Below are 17,611 nucleotides of genomic sequence, written 5' to 3'. Positions count from 1 at the left end.
ATCATTCTGAAAATTTCCTGTTAGACCTATGAGTGCGAACATATGGTTTCTGTCCTTCTCTGCCTGACTTATTTCACTTAGCATGACACTCTCAAGGTCCATCCACTTTCCTACAAATGACCATATGTCATTCCCTCTCAAAATACCTTTTAGAAACATTGTTCTTATCTTGATTACTAAAACAATACTATTATTTGTAGAAAATTTCAACCAAAGAAAAGTATTCGGAAGAAATGAAAATCACTCATAATCCTACCACCCACAGAAACAATGTTAACTTTTTTTATGCATCTTTTCTTGTTCTATGTTGTATAAGCAAGTACACATTGAAATTATTTCAAGTAATTTTTCAGGAACAACACATTTAATTGACTTCCTACTAAATGGGTCTAGAAAGGAAAACTTGGACTGACAGGTGCATGTGGGTATGTGTGTTTGTATGTTTGTGGTTGCATGTACATACATACATGTGGTGGAGAGTGCCCGGTCCTGCTCATTACCAGCTGAGAACCACCCTGGGACTAGAGTCTAGTGATTCTTACCTTCGGGGTATTACAGGCCTTTTCTTCAACCTGCTGAAAGTCAAGGATCCTTGTCATAGCATTTCTCAGCCGTACACACAGATGACATTTTGTATTGCATAGAATTTCAGTAACTTCATAGATTCTGAAACCTATTTGTGGCTCCTTAGGAATCCACAGACCCTGGCTAAGAACTTCTCCACCATACCATGCTTAAGCATTTATATATATATATATCTTCTTGCCATGGACCAGGCATTGCATGCATTCATGATCACAGTCATCTTTACAAAGTGAAGTTCTTGGCGTTGTTATTTTCTTTTGCTTTTCTCCACTATGATAGAACCAGCGACACTGGAGGCCACTGGCCAAATGCAAACTCATGAACCAAAACCAAAATGGCTGCGTAGATGCTGTTTTTGACAACCTAGAAATAATCATGGAGAAATCCTTTGGAGAGGTCTTAAAGGGGAAGATTGGATTTTGTGGACTCAAAGAATGTGTCATGATTTGGCTTAATCTAAGCCATTTTTATTCCTCTTTTCTTGTGTTTGGGTCTATTATCTGTCTGCTGAGTTTACACAGTGAGACCACTGGGAAAGTCTTATGTCTAATTATTTGCTGTGCTGTGTGGAGTGCACTGCAGACAATCAATAAACAATCAATAGTAATTGTAGCTCGCTCAGAGACAAGTGTTAGAAGATTCAACTGGCTTAGGTGCCTGGTATTTTTCATTAATTTTCTTTTGCTAGTTGTTTTCTATAGTTTAAAGCCTAAATTTAAAGATTAAATGGAAAGCTTTCTTTGCTTTTGAGAACAAGCAGACATTGTTTTTAAAAGAGGGAATATATGATCCCAAGTGTTTTATCTCTGTTACTGAGAGAAATGTCTGTGTTTGCTTCAGATTGAATGAGCAGAGAAGGGACAAGGATATTTGCATGGTTAAATGACTATGAGCCCTGCATTCTGAAAGTAATATTCCCCTGATGTCAATTACTTTTGCACAGACATCTGGATGTTTATCATAAGAGTGTACAGATGCCAACTTCTTCTGTATTATAGCTGGAAATGTGGTGATGACTTGACTTTGATTTGAGTAAACATACAGTATCTAACAGTTAAAGTTAGAGTTTCACTGCAAGAAGGGATTTCGACGGATGTGTATGAAAGAGAATGCTTCCTCAGAAATAAATTGGAACTATTCCTAAAAATTCAGGCACTGATAAAGAAAAGAAAGTCCCCATTATGCTATAGCTAACAAATAATGGATTTTGAACATAACATTCATCTGTTCTTGGACTTGCAGAAGCTGGCGCAGATGATATTGACATACTTCCCAATGGTCTGGCTTTCTTTAGTGTGGTGAGTATCCCCAGGCTCAGTGGAGGAGGTACAAGAGAGTTTGATGAGACCTACAGGACAGTAACTTGTTTTTCTAATTCCTCACTTTCAAAAATGTTTTGAACAAAAACCATGTAAACGAGGTTTTGTAAAATGTCTTCAAACTTATCCAAATGTGGAGATAAACAAGTCTTTGCCAGTTGATTAACTGCTCTTTACGTGCCTACTGCATTGCACTAAAATATTCCAGTGCAATCTGTGTTTCAAAAGTTTGTTATTAAAAAAGATATTTGGGGCATTATTATAGATATTCCATACTACATTATATTCTTTTATTTTTTAAACATTTTTTAACATTTATTTATTTTTGAGAGATAGACTGTGAGTCAGGGAGGGGCAGAGAGAGAGAGAGGAAGACACAGAACCTGAAGCAGGCTCCAGGCTCTGAGATGTCAGCACAGAGCCCGACACAGGGCTCAAACTCACAATCTGTGAGATCATGACCTCAGCCGAAGTCAGACACTCAACTGACTGAGCCACCCAAGTGACCCCTTTTTAAAGAAAATTTTATTATGTTTATTTATTTTGAGAGAGAGAGAGAGAGGTGGGGATGGGCAGAGATAGAGGGAGACACAGAATCTGTAGCAGGCTCTGAGCTATCAGTGCAGAGCCTGACACGGGGCTTGAACCCACCAACTGTGAGATCATGACCTGAGCTGAAGTCAGAAGCTTAACCAACTGAACCACCCAGGAGCTCCTACATTATAGTCTTTTATGATATAGCATCTATTGGGGCGCCTGGGTGGCTCAGTCGGTTAAGTGTCCAGCTTCGGCTCAGATCATGATCTCATGGTCTGTGAGTTAAAGCCTCGCATCGGGCTCTGTGCTGACAACTCAGAGCCTGGAGCCTGCTTCAGATTCTGTGTCTCCTCTCTCTCTCTGCCCCTTCCTCACTCACGCTCTGTCTCTCTCTCAAAAATAAATACACATTAAAAAAAATAAAATAAATGTAGCATCTGTCTTTCTTTCCCTTTGATCCTCCATTTAAAGCTCATATTCTTGCTGTTATTGTTTATTTTCAAACAGTATACCAACTTTCCCAGACCAAGGCTTTTTTTTCTTTCTTTCTTTTTCCCTTTGAATAGCCTCTCATAAGTGGAAAATCATTAACTAAGTTTATTTATACCCTTCACTTTTGCCTTAATTCTTAGAAGATGAAAAATAGTCACTCTTCTGGGCATACAGTAGAAAGATTTTAAAATTGACTCTGTGCTGGCCTTCACCATTAGCTTCTAAATGGAAAACTTAAGTGAGAGATAAGGGAGTTCTGATCACCTTTCTTCCCTGAGGAGGGGGGGAGAGAGAGAGAGAGAGAGAGAGAAAGAGAGAGAGAGAGAGAGAGAGAGAGAGGGTGAGGGGCAGAGAGAGAGGGAGACACAGAATCCCAAGTAAGCTCTGGGCTCTGAGCTGTCAGCACAGAGCCTGACGGGGGACTCGAACCCACAAACCATGAGATTGAACCTGAGCCGAACTCGACTGCTTAATGGACTGAGCCACCCAGGCACCCCAAATCGTATCAGACTTTGAAGGTGCCTGTAATGATTCTGTTCCCTCTCAGCACCCATCGTTTGCAGGCTCTGAGACTCCGACGTGTAAACCATAGAGGGACTTTCAAAGAGTCACAGCACTAATGAAACAGGTGGTGAGATGTATGGCAAAACTGGGAGGACTTGGCTTAGAGGAGAATAAGGGTTTGAACACTCTTCAGCTTCCTGATGATTTTTAGGTGAAAGACTGAGCAGCTGGGTGTTACCACTGAGGGAAAAAAGAAACCTTGTAGGCTTTGCAGAAACACTCATATTTGTATGAAATTTAAAAAATACACTTTCAAAAGAAAAGCTTTATTTAATTACCTACACAGAATGAGTAAAATGATATTTCTAGTAGGTCTCTGGGTTGTTTGTTTGGAAGCACATGCTCGCACATATGTCTATAGGCTTAGAAGAAAACACTGGGATTCCTCCTCAAAATTATTCATAACGACAGGTGCAAAACTCCTGAGGAAAATAGAAACCACTTGCTGGTGTGTGTGTGTGTGATTTTTTTTTCCTTTTTGTTTTTTTGGGTTTTGTTGTTGTTATTGTTTACAAAGGAGGTGTTCTCAGAGGTTTGTGTAATCCGGAACTCACTTGTTTCAAGATCTCAGCCACCATAGGAATAAATCTGAATTAGGAGGATTGAGGTCTCCAGGCACGTAAATCTATAGCCATTTTCACAGAGGGGCTGAGAACAGTCAGAATGATCTTGCAGGCACGTCGATGGAATTTCTTCAGCTTTTTTGTCCTTCCTTGGTTATATGACTGTCTCTGATTTTTTTCAAATTTAGAAATAATCCCACTTTACTGCTTTTTTAAAAATATAGTTTATTGTGCTGCTGTTTTTTAAATTACTCAGCCTTGTCGCTACTAGTTCCCAGAAGGCACGTCTTTCTAAACGAGAAACGTGTCCCTTCTGTTAGAGCTGTGGCAGCTGTCTGTTCTTCCTCCAGCGTGTTAGCCCATCTGCCCGTCCTGTTCCATGCTTCCCACAGCTTCGGTGTGAGGGTTACCTCCAGCCCCACATCACCCTCACTGGAGAATTGCATGACACGGACTAGAACACCAAAAAAGATTTAAATGACAATGCGAGTGTACTTAACACTGCTGAACTCTACACTTAAAATGGTAGAGGTGGTAAATTTTGGTATGTATATGTTGCTACAAGTAAAAATAAATAAAACTTTTAAAGAGATTAGAGAAACGGATTTATATGATGTGGAATATTAAAATAATCATGAATAGTTATTACCATCCCTGGTTTCTGTGCATCGAAGTCATGCTCCTGTTTATGGGACAGCGATCTGAAAAAGTGACACTAACAATAGTACAATTCCTGTTTTCTGCTTACTGAGCCCGCCAGCCTGAGGTTAGAGCATTTTGATATTTTTTTTTAATTGGGGAGAATTTCTGGTATGTTCAATTTTGTATACACAGTGAGACTTAATTTTTGTATACTCTTTTAAATTTGACTGAAAAGGTTTGAAAAAGAAAAGACCTAGGTCATTTCAGTGAGTCCTGAGAAAACACTGAATGAGAATTCAAATTTCATTTCTGACTGAAAGATCCTAGAAAACTAGAAATAGAAGGTAATTTCTCTGAAACCTAAGGCAGACATCATTCTGAGTGGTGCAACATTACCACTAGTGCAGCTTTCCATGCAGAGAGACAATGCCCCCAAATACTGTGACCATCAGCATCTACTAGAGCTCTTTTTATTATTTTTTAAAATTTAAAACAAAATTTTTAAGTTTATTTACTTGGAGAGAGAGCACACATAAGTGGGGTAGAGGCAGAGAGAGAGAGAGAGAGAGAGAGAGAGAGAGAGAGGAGAGAGAGAGAGAATCCCAAGCAGGTTCTGTGCTGTCAGCGCAGAGCCTGTGGGGCTTGAACTCACAAACTGTGAGATCATGATCTGGGCTGAAATCAAGAGTGGATGCTTAACTGACTGAGTCACCCAGGTGCCCCTCCACTAGAGTTCTTAATAACACAATAATACAAGGAAAAAAAAAAGTATGAGGTATAAAAAAAAGTCAAAACTGCCATGATTTTCAGACATCGTCATTACCTGCTTTTTAAAAAATCCAGGAGATTCAACTAATAGACTGTTCAACCTGAGGGAGGAGAGAGTTCAGTGAAATGGTTGCATCAGACTATTCAGAATGAACATGTAAAACTCCCTGGCTTTCCCATGCACTAGGAAAAACCAAATAGAAAATGTAATAGTCATAAAAATAAAAATAACAATGTTCCATTCAGAACAGCAACTTAATTTTCAAAATATATATGGAAAAAGAAATGAGCAGAAATGTTTAAGACTATTTTGTGAAGCTAAAACAATGAAATGTGGGATATGGGGACTCATTATAAACATATTGGCTGTGTGTGTGTGTGTGTGTGTGTGTGTGTGTGTGTGTGTATACATACATATATATAGGGTCATGTATATATGTATCTTATAAATCAAGCTATAGAGTTAAAAAGTGGTATATTGGTACAGGAATAGGCATGAGTCCCCCAAACAGATCAATATATAAACAGGAATCTAGTACATGATAAAGGTGAGAGTTGCAATCAGTGGGAAAAGGACAGACTCTATGCCAGGCACTGCTCTGGTCCCTGGCATCTAGAGGCAAACAAAGGAGGCAAAGCCCTGGCTCCTTCTCAGCATCAGATGGTGGTAGTACTTTCACAAGAAATAAAGGAAGGCGGGGCGGTGGAGAGGGACAGGTGAGGGTGTGGTCGGGCTGCCACTTATGTATGTGTAAAAATGCATCCGTGTCAAATGGCAGTGACGTTTGACATAGAGATAAAGAAACTAGGAGCCCTAGGTATCTGGTGGGGGTGGGGAGGTGGGGAGCGTTCTCTGGCAGAGGGAGCAAAGGATATACAGGCCCTGAGGCGAGAACATGCCTGGTTTGTTTGAAGACCATCAGGGAAGCAGAGGCCAGAGGCCAATAGGAGATGGGGGTAAAGACCTAGATGATTTGGGGTCAGGGAAGGTGCAGGAGGGTGAGCAGGGCAGATCATATAGGTTCTTTAGTAAATCATAAGAACTTCCACTTTTTAATCTGAATGAGATGGAGTTTTGATCAGAGGCGTGACATGATCTGACCTAATTTGGATGCTGATGGGAGCCCAGTCTTCCAGAGGGAAAAGCCAGAAAAAAGCAGAAAGGGCAGTTGTGAGGCTAGTGCCACAATTGTGGTGGTCGTGTGGGCCAGGGCAGTCATGGAAAAGGTCGGAAGGAATGTTCCCATCCTTATGAAGGGATACATTTTTAAGTTAAAGTCCATAGCATTTCCTGACGGATTGGATCTGGGGTGTGAGACAGGTTTAAGTGTGACTGAAACCATTCACCAAGATTTCAGTCCATATATAATCTTTCACGTCTCCCCACCCTCAGCTCTGGTATCTCCCAGGACACCAACCTTCTGGGTATTCTTTTAAGGAACTATACCCCTAATCTTGTGCCTCAACTCAGAAAAATCATTTCTTGTTGATCTTGCAGCTCACTAGCCCCCAGTTCCTATTTTTTCTATTGTTTCCTCTCTGCTTTCTTGCTGTCTGTAGCTTTAGGGCTACCAACTTTAACCAAAGGATCTGTTTATCTTTTATTTATACTGCCCATTTTGGCCCATAAACACATTTAAGCCTCTATATTTAACTTTTTCCTCTGTTTTGAAAGGGTTTAAAATGTCCAGGACTCCACAGCTTTTCCCCAGATAAGCCTGGAGGGATACTAATGATGGATCTCAAAGAAGAAAACCCGAGGGCGCTGGAATTAAGAATCAGCCGAGGGTTCAATTTGGCTTCATTTAATCCACATGGTATTAGCACTTTCATAGACCACGGTAAGAGCTGATGAGCCACTCACATTAAGAAACTATCATGGTTTGCAAATTGCTGTGGAAAATAATTTGGATCATATCTATAGTTAGAGAAGGACAGTTAACTCATGAATTATTTCTGTATTCTTCATACAAGTAAGTTGATCATTCGCCTCTCCAGCTAGCAGTAACTTAGGCTATATTTGAAATTTCTGACAGTTAACACCTGAGAGAATGTTTAGATTTCATAACCTTTTTCACAGACCTATGATTATTGCATTAAAAGAGAACTATATTTCTGAATTAAACTATAAACAGATTATTCATGAATTCTGTATATGGAGTGGGAAGCACTCTTTCTTAAAGGTCAGGGGACCAACGATCAGAAATAACACCAGCCAGACGGTGATGAGAAAGAAGGGAAGAAGAATGATCTGTTAGGTCGTCTAACAGTTTATACATTCAACCTTTCCTCGCCTGTGGTATTTAAATGTCAGTGTCTGCCCAGAGGTCCTATGGTTATGTCTTGTAAATTAACTTTGTTCTTTCAATTCTTTAGATGACACAGTTTACCTCTTTGTTGTAAACCACCCAGAATTCAAGAATACAGTGGAAATTTTTAAATTTGAAGAAGAAGAAAATTCTCTTTTGCATCTAAAAACAATCAAACATGAACTTCTTCCAAGGTACTCAGTCCTTTTGTTCATTCTCCGATTTATCTCTGGCGTCTCTCTATATTCCCCATGATGGTCTTCTCAGCCTTGAGAAGAGGTAAAATACATGTATATATACATACACGGGTGTGCGTGTGTAGCTTCCTTATAGAGCAGGGAAAGTCATTGGCACTCATAATAACCAGGGTTCTGTGAGGACTCCCTTGAGAAATGATAAAACACTGGATTACATAGCAGATCCTCTTCAGGGCCCCCTTGGGAGTAGAAGACAAACCTACCTGTTTTTCCTGCTGTCACCTTCCATTTCAGATGACTTGTCATCCAAATACCAAGACTTGTCCTGACAAGGAGGCTTGACCTGCTTTAAATGAAGTCTGTGTGCTTTGTATGGTACTGATACAAAGTGATTTCACAGGGTAGTGGTAGCCGTGGGCTAATGGCTGCGCAGAATCGGAGGCATTCGAACTGGAATGCGTCACTCCTCCTTCCCGAAGATACAGCCAGTTGATAATGTGGCCAAAAGAGAATCATGTGTATCATCCCAACGCAGCTTGCATTAGCCTACTGCTTCTTTTACATCTGAACTTGATGAATATTTTTAATTTCTCCATCCCTATCTGGGACTTAGGCATGGAACTTCCAATCGTTCTTCTAAAAATGCACCTCCGATGTGGAGAAACAGGCACCCTCCTACACTGTTGGTGGGACTGTAAACTGGTGCAGCCGCTCTGGAAAACAGTGTGGAGGTTCCTCAAAAAACTATCGATAGAACTTCCTTATGACCCAGCAATAGTCCTGCTAAGGGATTTACCCAAGAGATACAGAAGTGCTGATGCATAGGGGCACGTGTACCCCAATGTTCATAGCAGCAATATCAACAATAGCCAAATCATGGAAAAAGCCTAAATGTCTATCACCTGATGAGTGGATCAAGCAGATGTGGTATATACATACAATGGAGTATTACATGGCAATGAGAAAGAATGAAATCTGGCCATTTGTAGCAAGGTGGATGGACCTCGAGGGTGTCATGCTAAGCGCAATAAGTCAGGCAGAGAAGGACAGATACCATATGTTTGCACTCATAGGTCTTACAGGAGAAACCTAACAAGACCATAGGGAGAAGAAGGGGGAAAGAGAGCTGGGGAGAGTGAGGGACACAAATCATGAGAAACTACTGAATACTGAAAACAAACCATGGACTGAAGGGGGAGGGAGGAAGGGGGTGATGGTCATGGTGGGGGGCACTTGTGGGAAGAAGCACTGGATGTTATATGGAAACCAATTTGACAATAAACTATTAAATAAAAAATAAAATAAAATAAAGATGCACCTCCGTATAAATGGGAGCATGAATACTGTCCAGGCAGCCTCTGTAGCTCGGGGCTCTTTCAGAAAGAGGGGACCCACCTTCTCTGTAGCTCTGTTTTCCATTTAACAAAGAAGAAAGCAGCTCTTTCAGAAATTTTTGCCACTCAGTCTCGGCAGGTCGGCTTTGTGAGTCAGGTAGAAATTGAACAGTCGGCCTTTACTTTGAATAATCACTAAGCAGAGATGCTCAGGAAAATCCAGCCACTGAGTAAATGGAAGCGAGGTAAATGTTACTGACGGCCTAAGCGGCTCACCAACCAGTGAGGTTCTACCCAGCTCCGTACTCTGGACAGCCGTAACCTTTCTTACTGTTGTTAAACCCTACATTTCTTGCTGTCAAAAAAACATACCCTGTTGGCACCAAGTTCTCTTTTCTTTTATAATAGTCCTGCCATAATTGCTAAATGACCTGTCTTCTAATTACCTGTTATCATACAAACTCTTCTCTGAAAAAATGATATTATGGTAGATTGCACAGGACGACAGCCGTGTGATTTTAGCTGAGCTTTTCCTGGGAAGGCTTTGACCAAAAAATTTAAAGCACATATTGTGTATGCCTTTTAGAGATTTAATCTTTAATGTGGAGACCAACTGGCTTTTTATGTTCTCTCACACATTATTTTTTCTCTTTCAGTGTGAATGATATCATAGCTGTCGGACCAGCACATTTCTATGCCACCAATGACCACTATTTCTCTGATCCTTTCTTAAAGTATTTGGAAACATACTTCAACTTACACTGGGCAAATGTTGTTTACTACAGTCCAAATGAAGTTAAAGTGGTAGCGGAAGGATTTGATGCAGCAAACGGGATCAATATTTCACCTGATAAAAAGTATGATTCTTTATAAGAGTATCTTTATTTCTCCTTAGTCATGATGCTGGGCCAAATTCTTCACTTTGCACTTTTTTTTCTAGTGTAAAAAGCTTTCTTGATATTATTTTGGTCTATGGTATATATATGTGTGTGTGTGTGTGTGTATATATGTATATATGTACACATGTGTATATTATGTGTTTACATACAATATCTAAATTTAGGTATGTATCATTGTAGAATTTAATTTTATAAATGTAAATTTTTATGAAGTGGGACCATATTTACATATACATATTAAAGTATGAGGTAGGTGTTTCCTTTAAATAAATATGTCTTTGTTTTATTGGCTGCCTATTATCCCACTATAGCCATGACCCTAAACTAATTTAATCAATTATCTGTTAATGAGTATGTAGGTGGGTTCTTGTTTTTTTAAAATGAAAACTATTTATATTTCTCATTTACCACTGAAACTTCTCCAGATATTTTAAAAAATATTTTTATAGTTTACTTATGTATTTTGAGAGAGAAGGAGAGAGCAAGCATGAGTGGGAGAGGGGCAGAGAGAGAGGGAGAGAGAATCCCAAGCAGGCTTCACTTTGTCAGCATTCCTCCATATATTTTTAAGGAACAGCCCCCTAAGGGAAGCATTACAGCAGAATCCACCTTCGGGTTTGGGGATGATCCAGAGAACTGGGTTCAAATGCCAGCTGTGCCCTGGCTCAATGTCATGCTGTGAACGCTTCCTCTTTGCACATTTGTGCAAGTGTTTGGGTAGAACAAACCCCTCAGAATAGAACCACTTACTCAAGGAGTGACCCCTTTAAATGTTACCTTGTATAGATGTTGCCAAATTGCCCTCCTCCCGAGTTATCTCACTATTTCTATATGTCCAACCATGGCATACAGAAAGGATATTCAGCTTTATTAACTTTCCCTTTTACTGCCTGAGCACACTGAACAATTTAATGACTACAAATATAACAGGAAAGAAATTTGGCATTTCTTGACAACTAAATGTCATATTTCATGATTTTCTACTTTTTTGTTGATTACAGAAAATGAATGTGGAGTCATTTAAATTGTCTGTAACTCTCCTGCCAAATCTGTTGTTCTCCCCAACTCTCATCTTTCAGTTAGGAGGGAATGAAACTTTCCAGCACCCTGGCTAAAAACAATAGTAATGAAAGACGACTCAGCTCAGCTCCTTCTCTTTCACCTTCCGATCCACGGGGCCTTCTGCCTTCATTCGAGTCCCCTTTTCTTTCCCTCCCACACCTGCCTGGGTTAGGTCGTCAGCCTCTCGGGCTAGCGTGTTAGACTTTCTTCCAACTTGTTTTCAGTCCACTTCCATTTTTTGCATTGTTGTTAGTTTTGTTGTTCTGTGTCCCGCTAGCCTTTGAGGCCCTCCAAGAGAGGGAGCTCTGTGTGCTTTCTCTTTGACTTCTCCTGCTGAGCACTGCCAGGTGCAGAGCAAGTGTGTAGTATTTGCTGAATGGAACTGACCATTTGTTATTATGCCGCTTTGTTATTCTAAAAATTCTTTGGGACCCAATTGCTTATCAAATCAAGGCAAGCTAAAGGGTTGGACTTTCTTTAATAGGCGAGCTTCAATTTCCCTTTTTGACCGTTTTCATACTTAGCCAGCTTTAGACAAAGAACTCATTATTTTGCAAATATGCCTCTCTCCTTCTTGCCCCAGTGCCTTTGCTCACGTGTTTTCTGCCTAGAAAGTGCTTTTCCGTATTTCCTCAAATCCAGTCTCTCCTTCCATACCCACTGCAGTTGTGTTTCCTTTGTGAAGCCTGTGTTCTCAGGAGTTAGATATTTCTTCAGTCTCTAGACCTGAAGGATTTTTCATGGTACCAGTCATGCTATATTATTTGTTTAATGTGGATAAACCAGTCTGATCATCCCAGCACACTATGGACTTTTTAGGAAAAGGCTGCCTCTTCTTTATGTGTGTCACAATACTGAGTTCATGGCTTCACACAAGATAATTGCTCAATAGAACAGTTGCCACGGAATAGTCAATTCAACGAGTAAAATTACCGTAAAGGAGTCCATTAATTCACCGTCCTTAGATGTAGACGGATTGCTCTGAATAGACACGCCTCTCTTACTCTTAAAATCCTCAATATGCTAATAAATATTTTGTCAAATGTGAATGACTATTAATAAATAATAAAGTGTGTCCTGTCCTGTGTATTTCTACATGAAAATGACACCTAGAAATATCAAGTTATATTATGGAATATAAAAGCTTTTTTCTGGAAATCAAACATTTGTTGTCCGTTCGGCGGCAGATATCACAGATATTCAAGATCATGTCCTATATTATTTTTCCCCTTACAAACCTTTTAAAAATAATTTGAGTAATTCCATGATTGTTTGTAGCAACAATGAATTGATTTTGAAAGCTTATTTTTTAAATAAAAATTGACCTTTATCAAGCAGTCCTTGAGGGCCCATCATTGATTAACTTCTTGGCAGGTTATTAAGACCTCTTCTTCCAGACTGTCGTAACGAAGCTCTATGTACACTCAGACCCCTAACTGGTGTGTGCTTTCTGTGAAGGTACATCTACGTTGCTGATATTCTGGCTCATGAAATTCACGTTTTGGAAAAACACCCTAATATGAACTTAACTCAACTGAAGGTAAAATATATATAATTCACATATATAAAGTAGACATTACCCTATTAAGGTTTGTAATTACATAGTTATAGTGTATTACAACACTACTTCCCTTAGAACAGAATATGAGGCCAATGTTGCTATTCTGGGTTTTTAAATATTTCCTCCCTGAAGCAGGCCACGTCTCCTGTCCCCGGCAGTTACAAGGACTGAGTGATTACACGCAGCAGAGGGTTGGGGGTGATATTTGCATCAGATTTAAAGCCCAGTCCATGAAGGACTGATAGTAGCCAGTGAATTCCAATAAGAGTTTCCACAATTGAAAAGACTAATAGATGGATTCCGCAATGAAGATTTATGCACATTGTCAGCTCTTTCAATAATAAATGAAGGTAGAAATTGGGTTCCACACCATTATTATTTTCTTCCTGCTTGACAACGCATATTTTAGATTGATTAAGAATTTCCGATTTTGCTTTGAATGAGTTCCTTGAGCTAACTGATCATTGTGCATCTTTTAAGGGAAAAGGAGTCTATTTTTTAGAGAGATTGATTATCGCCCTAACTTTCTTAATTTCAGGGAAGATGAAAAGTGGCTCTAAACCAGTTTATTAAATTTATTTTAAGCAATATTGGTGCTAAAAGGGAGGAAGCAGGGAGCTGTGTATAATTTTCCCACGTGTAAAGAGAAAGGTTAGTCCTAAATTATTTAATCAAGTTTCTCATGTCATTTAGATACTGGCATTTTTTCATTTGGAAGGTACTCAAGTTGGATACACTAGTGGATAATTTATCTATCGATCCTTCCTCGGGGGACATCTTGGTAGGCTGTCATCCTAATGGCCAGAAGCTCTTCATTTATGACCCGAACAATCCTCCGTCATCAGAGGTTTTTCATATGTTTTAAACCTTAATTTTTCAACTTTAATTATTCAAGTCCTTTTGAACTAATAGCACAGTAAACGGTCACAGGGATGGTTTGTTTAGCTCTTTTAAACCAATAATTCAATAAATGTATGCAGTGACTTTGTAAGTGCTCTAAGCCAATAATTGGCAGAATTTCATGTATTCAAATACTTTTAGAAAGATAATCTTTTCATGTATTAAATTATGGTGGAAACTAGTCAAAAGGCATTTTCTATAAAGACATGTGCCCTCCTTGTGTGGTATACTGGCAATTTCAAATACCTGGCTTATTGTCAGCTCACCCCATGACGTGACTTCTGCTCCTGCTAGAGTAGTGTGAAAGTACTCACACTGGTGTGGAAGTATTTCCATTAATGCTCAATTACTGTCATAACAGTAAATCCTGTGTTGGCATGCACAACTAAATGGTTTAAGAAAGTACTTTCTTTGAAGATTAAAAAAAAGTACTTACATTTAAACATTAAAAAGATTGGTAACTGCTGTTTTCAACAGCATGTCCTCTTAATCATTGTGTCATTGTGGAAGACAGGGATTATTGGTGATTGAGTGACATGGGTGTATGGCGGTTCTATATTAATCTTTTGTTTCCCCTGAATAGGTTCTCCGCATCCAGAATATTCTATCTGAGAAGCCTACCGTGACGACTGTTTATGCCAACAATGGATCTGTTCTCCAGGGAAGTTCTGTGGCCTCAGTGTATGATAGGAAGCTGCTCATAGGCACTTTGTACCACAGAGCCCTTTATTGTGAGCTCTAAATTGTACCTTTGGTATACAAGTGTGCTAACTTCTTTTAACAATTGATTTTCTATGAATTGCTAAATCTGTGGGGATTTAACCATGAACAATGGACCCAGAAATGTATGACACATACTGTTCCTTTTGTTTCAGCAAGGAAAGGCCCCTTCAGTTTGGATAGCACTTTTAATAGAAAAGGTATAGAAGGAAGAGGGACAGTGTTTAAAACTGCAGAGTAAAGGAGAGAGAAAATAGCCGCTTCCAGTCAAGTGGGCACACCGAACAAAATAAGCCTCCTTTCTCTGCCTTCCAACTGCCAGAGCTTGCATTCCACTGATACAGGGTAGACTGCATTTCCTTAAAATGTGAGTGACCTCGGCTCCGACAGGGTGACCACTGTGACTGCTCAGAACTACTGATAGATAACATTGGGCTGTTTTCTCCTTACAGCTTTGTTTACTGCTAACAAGTTGGGGTTCTATTAAAGGCTAACTGACATCCAAGTTTTTTGCCTGTTGTTTGATTCTCAAGGCGTGTCCTCGGGAGGGGAATGGGAAAGTGGCCCCTTCCTTGTGGGGTTTCCCTGGGATCGGCAGGCATGGCAATGTTAATTTCTCCCATTGAAAGCTGAATGTAAATAAGCTCTTTCTTTGAATAAAATGGAACAAAGAATTAACCTCATATTGCAGCTGGAATTCTCAATGAGTATGGAGTGTTCCATCAGCTCTCTTCCTGAATGGGAGCACACCTGCCTACAAAGAGGAGATAAAAGGTTGGCACCTGGCAGGCCATGGCACCTCCCCATTTGAACACCACTGTGAACTTCACTGGGAGAGCTGAAGTCAGCTGTCCAGGGCCACACGGTCAGTCCTGGCAATGCTAGGGACAGGGCCACGGGTGTCTTCCTCCCATCGGAAAGTTCTTTCCACTCATTGAATGTCCTGTTAAAATCATCTTAAGCCCTGGAGACAGACTTGCATGTGTTTCTATCCACTGTAGCTTACCAAGGCACTTTGCTTCTCATACTTTTTTTTCCATTGTCAGCATCATTATCATCAAAATATTTGCCAATTATTTAAATTTGCCAGATAATGCACCAAAAATGGTACCTTCATTATCTCATTGAATCCTGATTGCAGTCCTGAGGGAGTAGGTATTGATATTACATAACTATTAACATCTCGCAGATGTTCAAGCTCGTCTCCCAGTGAGGGTGACTCTCCATCTATTTCTGCTGCCCGAGGCTGTACTGTAATCCACTACAAGAAGAAATAGAAACGTTACCCACTACAGGAGGCTACTGCCAGGGAACTAATGGGGATCTCCTTATTTACTCTCTTGCCTATTGTATAGTTTCTTCTGGGTTTTTTAATTTAAAAAAATTTTTTGACATTTATTCATTTTTGTGAGACAGAGAGAGACAGTGGTGAGCAGGGGAGGGGCAGAGAGAGAGGGAGACACAGAATTGGAAGCAGTCTCCAGACTCCATGCTGTTGGCACAGAGCCCAACAGGGGGCTCAAGCCCACCAACTGCGAGATCATGGACTGAGCCAAAGTTGGACGCTTAACCTGTGACTCAGCCACTCAGGTGCCCCTCTTCTGGGTTTTTTTAGGTATCAGGTTGACTTTGGCTTTTTGATGAGTCTTTTAATGACTTTTTTTTAAGTTGATTTATTTATTTGAGAAAGAGAGCGAGAGAGTAAGCCAATGCCAGGGAGGGGCAGAGAGAAGAGACAGAATCCCAAGCAAACTCTGCACCATGGGTGCAGAGCCCGAAGAGGGGATTGAACTCACAAACTGTGAGATCAAGACCTGAGCCGAGATCAAGAGTCAGATGCTTAACTGACTGAGTCACCCAGGTGCCCCTTAATGACTTTTAAATGTAAACTGTGGAACTATTCTTAACCTTGGTCTTAACCTTGTCTACTTGACTTGTGTTTTTATTTACATCTTAAAGTAGTCTCTTACTCATGTATATTGGAACTATTTCATGCTAAAATAATGATTCTTTTCATTATCCATAAGAAAAAACATAAGTGAACAGATGAACAAAGCAAGATTAAATATTGTTCACTAGAGATCCAAGAAGCATATGTTTTAGATAACAGTGACTATCTAAAAATCTACATGCATGAAAAGTAGAATATAGTAGGCATAAAGTAAACTTGTTTTCTGTTGTATTTGTTAGAAATCTTATTTGGGCAAGAGTAAATATAATTGAATAAGCTCATGTATTATTTATCTTAGAAATGCAAAGAGAATTTTTAAAATAAACTCCGATTTTGGTCTGTGTGGGCCAGGTATTTTGTTTTCTCTAATCACAAAGGCTGCATTTATATGTGGTAATCTTACTGTGATCATGTATTGGGTTATTAAGAAGCTGTCATTCAAAAGACCTGAAACTGCAATGAGGATATGTCACCACTAGGTGGATCCAGGTTCCAAAGGAGTGTGAGTGTTTTCATTCTTTTTAATCTGACATCTTGTGCGGTGACCAGTATCATTTCGTTTTTTCACAAAACACCAGCTCCTTTACAAGGGCTAAATGTGAACATGAACCCCTAATACATGAACAAGGGAAATTAAATATAAGCTGTGATACAATATTTTTTTCTCATTGTATATATGGATGGATTATGATAACTCCTCTAAGGCTAATCCTTTTTTTAAACTTCGATTTGCTCAGTTTGAATCTCATCCTGGATTCACAATTTAACCAGGCTGGTGAATGTCTATCTGGCAAAGCAATGAAAAAATAAACAGCACCCACCACCAAAGTATGAACTGCCTCCTATCTTTAGCTACTTATAATTGTCATTCCTCATTCAACTTTTTCACAGAAGGATTTCTTTTTTATTCTTAATGTATATTTATTTTTGAGAGAGACAGAGACAGAGTGAGAACGAGAGAGGGGCAGAGAGAGGGAGACACAGAATTTGAAACAGGCTTCAGGCTCTTAGCTGTCAGCACAGAGCCTGACTTGGGGCTCGAACTTACCAACTGTGAGATCATGACTAGAGGCAAAGGTGGACGCTTAATGGACAGAGCCACTCAGGCGCCCCTTCACGGAAGGATTTCTGAGTGTGGAAGGAAGGTTGAGAGAACCCCAACAGCTCTCTTAGTTTTCTGCTCCTGGTTTTGAGGATTTTTATTCCAT

At 39.8% G+C, this 17,611-nt stretch overlaps 1 protein-coding gene across 2 annotated transcripts in view; it reads left to right on the top strand.

Annotated features, from left to right (window-relative positions):
- LOC115282989 (serum paraoxonase/arylesterase 2) overlaps positions 1-15,130 on the top strand; it is a 28,929-nt gene extending 13,799 nt beyond the window's left edge. Inside the window, exons 3-9 of one of the 2 annotated variants that reach the window (XM_029929251.1) lie at positions 1,828-1,883; positions 7,146-7,311; positions 7,847-7,973; positions 9,967-10,167; positions 12,730-12,811; positions 13,551-13,679; positions 14,316-15,130. In XM_029929251.1, coding sequence (XP_029785111.1) covers positions 1,828-1,883; positions 7,146-7,311; positions 7,847-7,973; positions 9,967-10,167; positions 12,730-12,811; positions 13,551-13,679; positions 14,316-14,474 — 920 coding nt within the window. In that variant the 3' untranslated portion in view covers positions 14,475-15,130. The remainder of the gene's footprint in view (positions 1-1,827; positions 1,884-7,145; positions 7,312-7,846; positions 7,974-9,966; positions 10,168-12,729; positions 12,812-13,550; positions 13,680-14,315) is intronic. The other variant, XM_029929255.1, reaches the window with a different exon arrangement.
- Positions 15,131-17,611: the final 2,481 nt, after the last annotated feature.

This window comes from Suricata suricatta, chromosome 2, assembly GCF_006229205.1.
Source record: "Suricata suricatta isolate VVHF042 chromosome 2, meerkat_22Aug2017_6uvM2_HiC, whole genome shotgun sequence".
NCBI lineage: Eukaryota > Metazoa > Chordata > Mammalia > Carnivora > Herpestidae > Suricata > Suricata suricatta.
The sequence above is the reverse complement of the archived record's forward strand: the minus strand, read 5'-3'. Positions and strand labels throughout refer to the sequence as shown.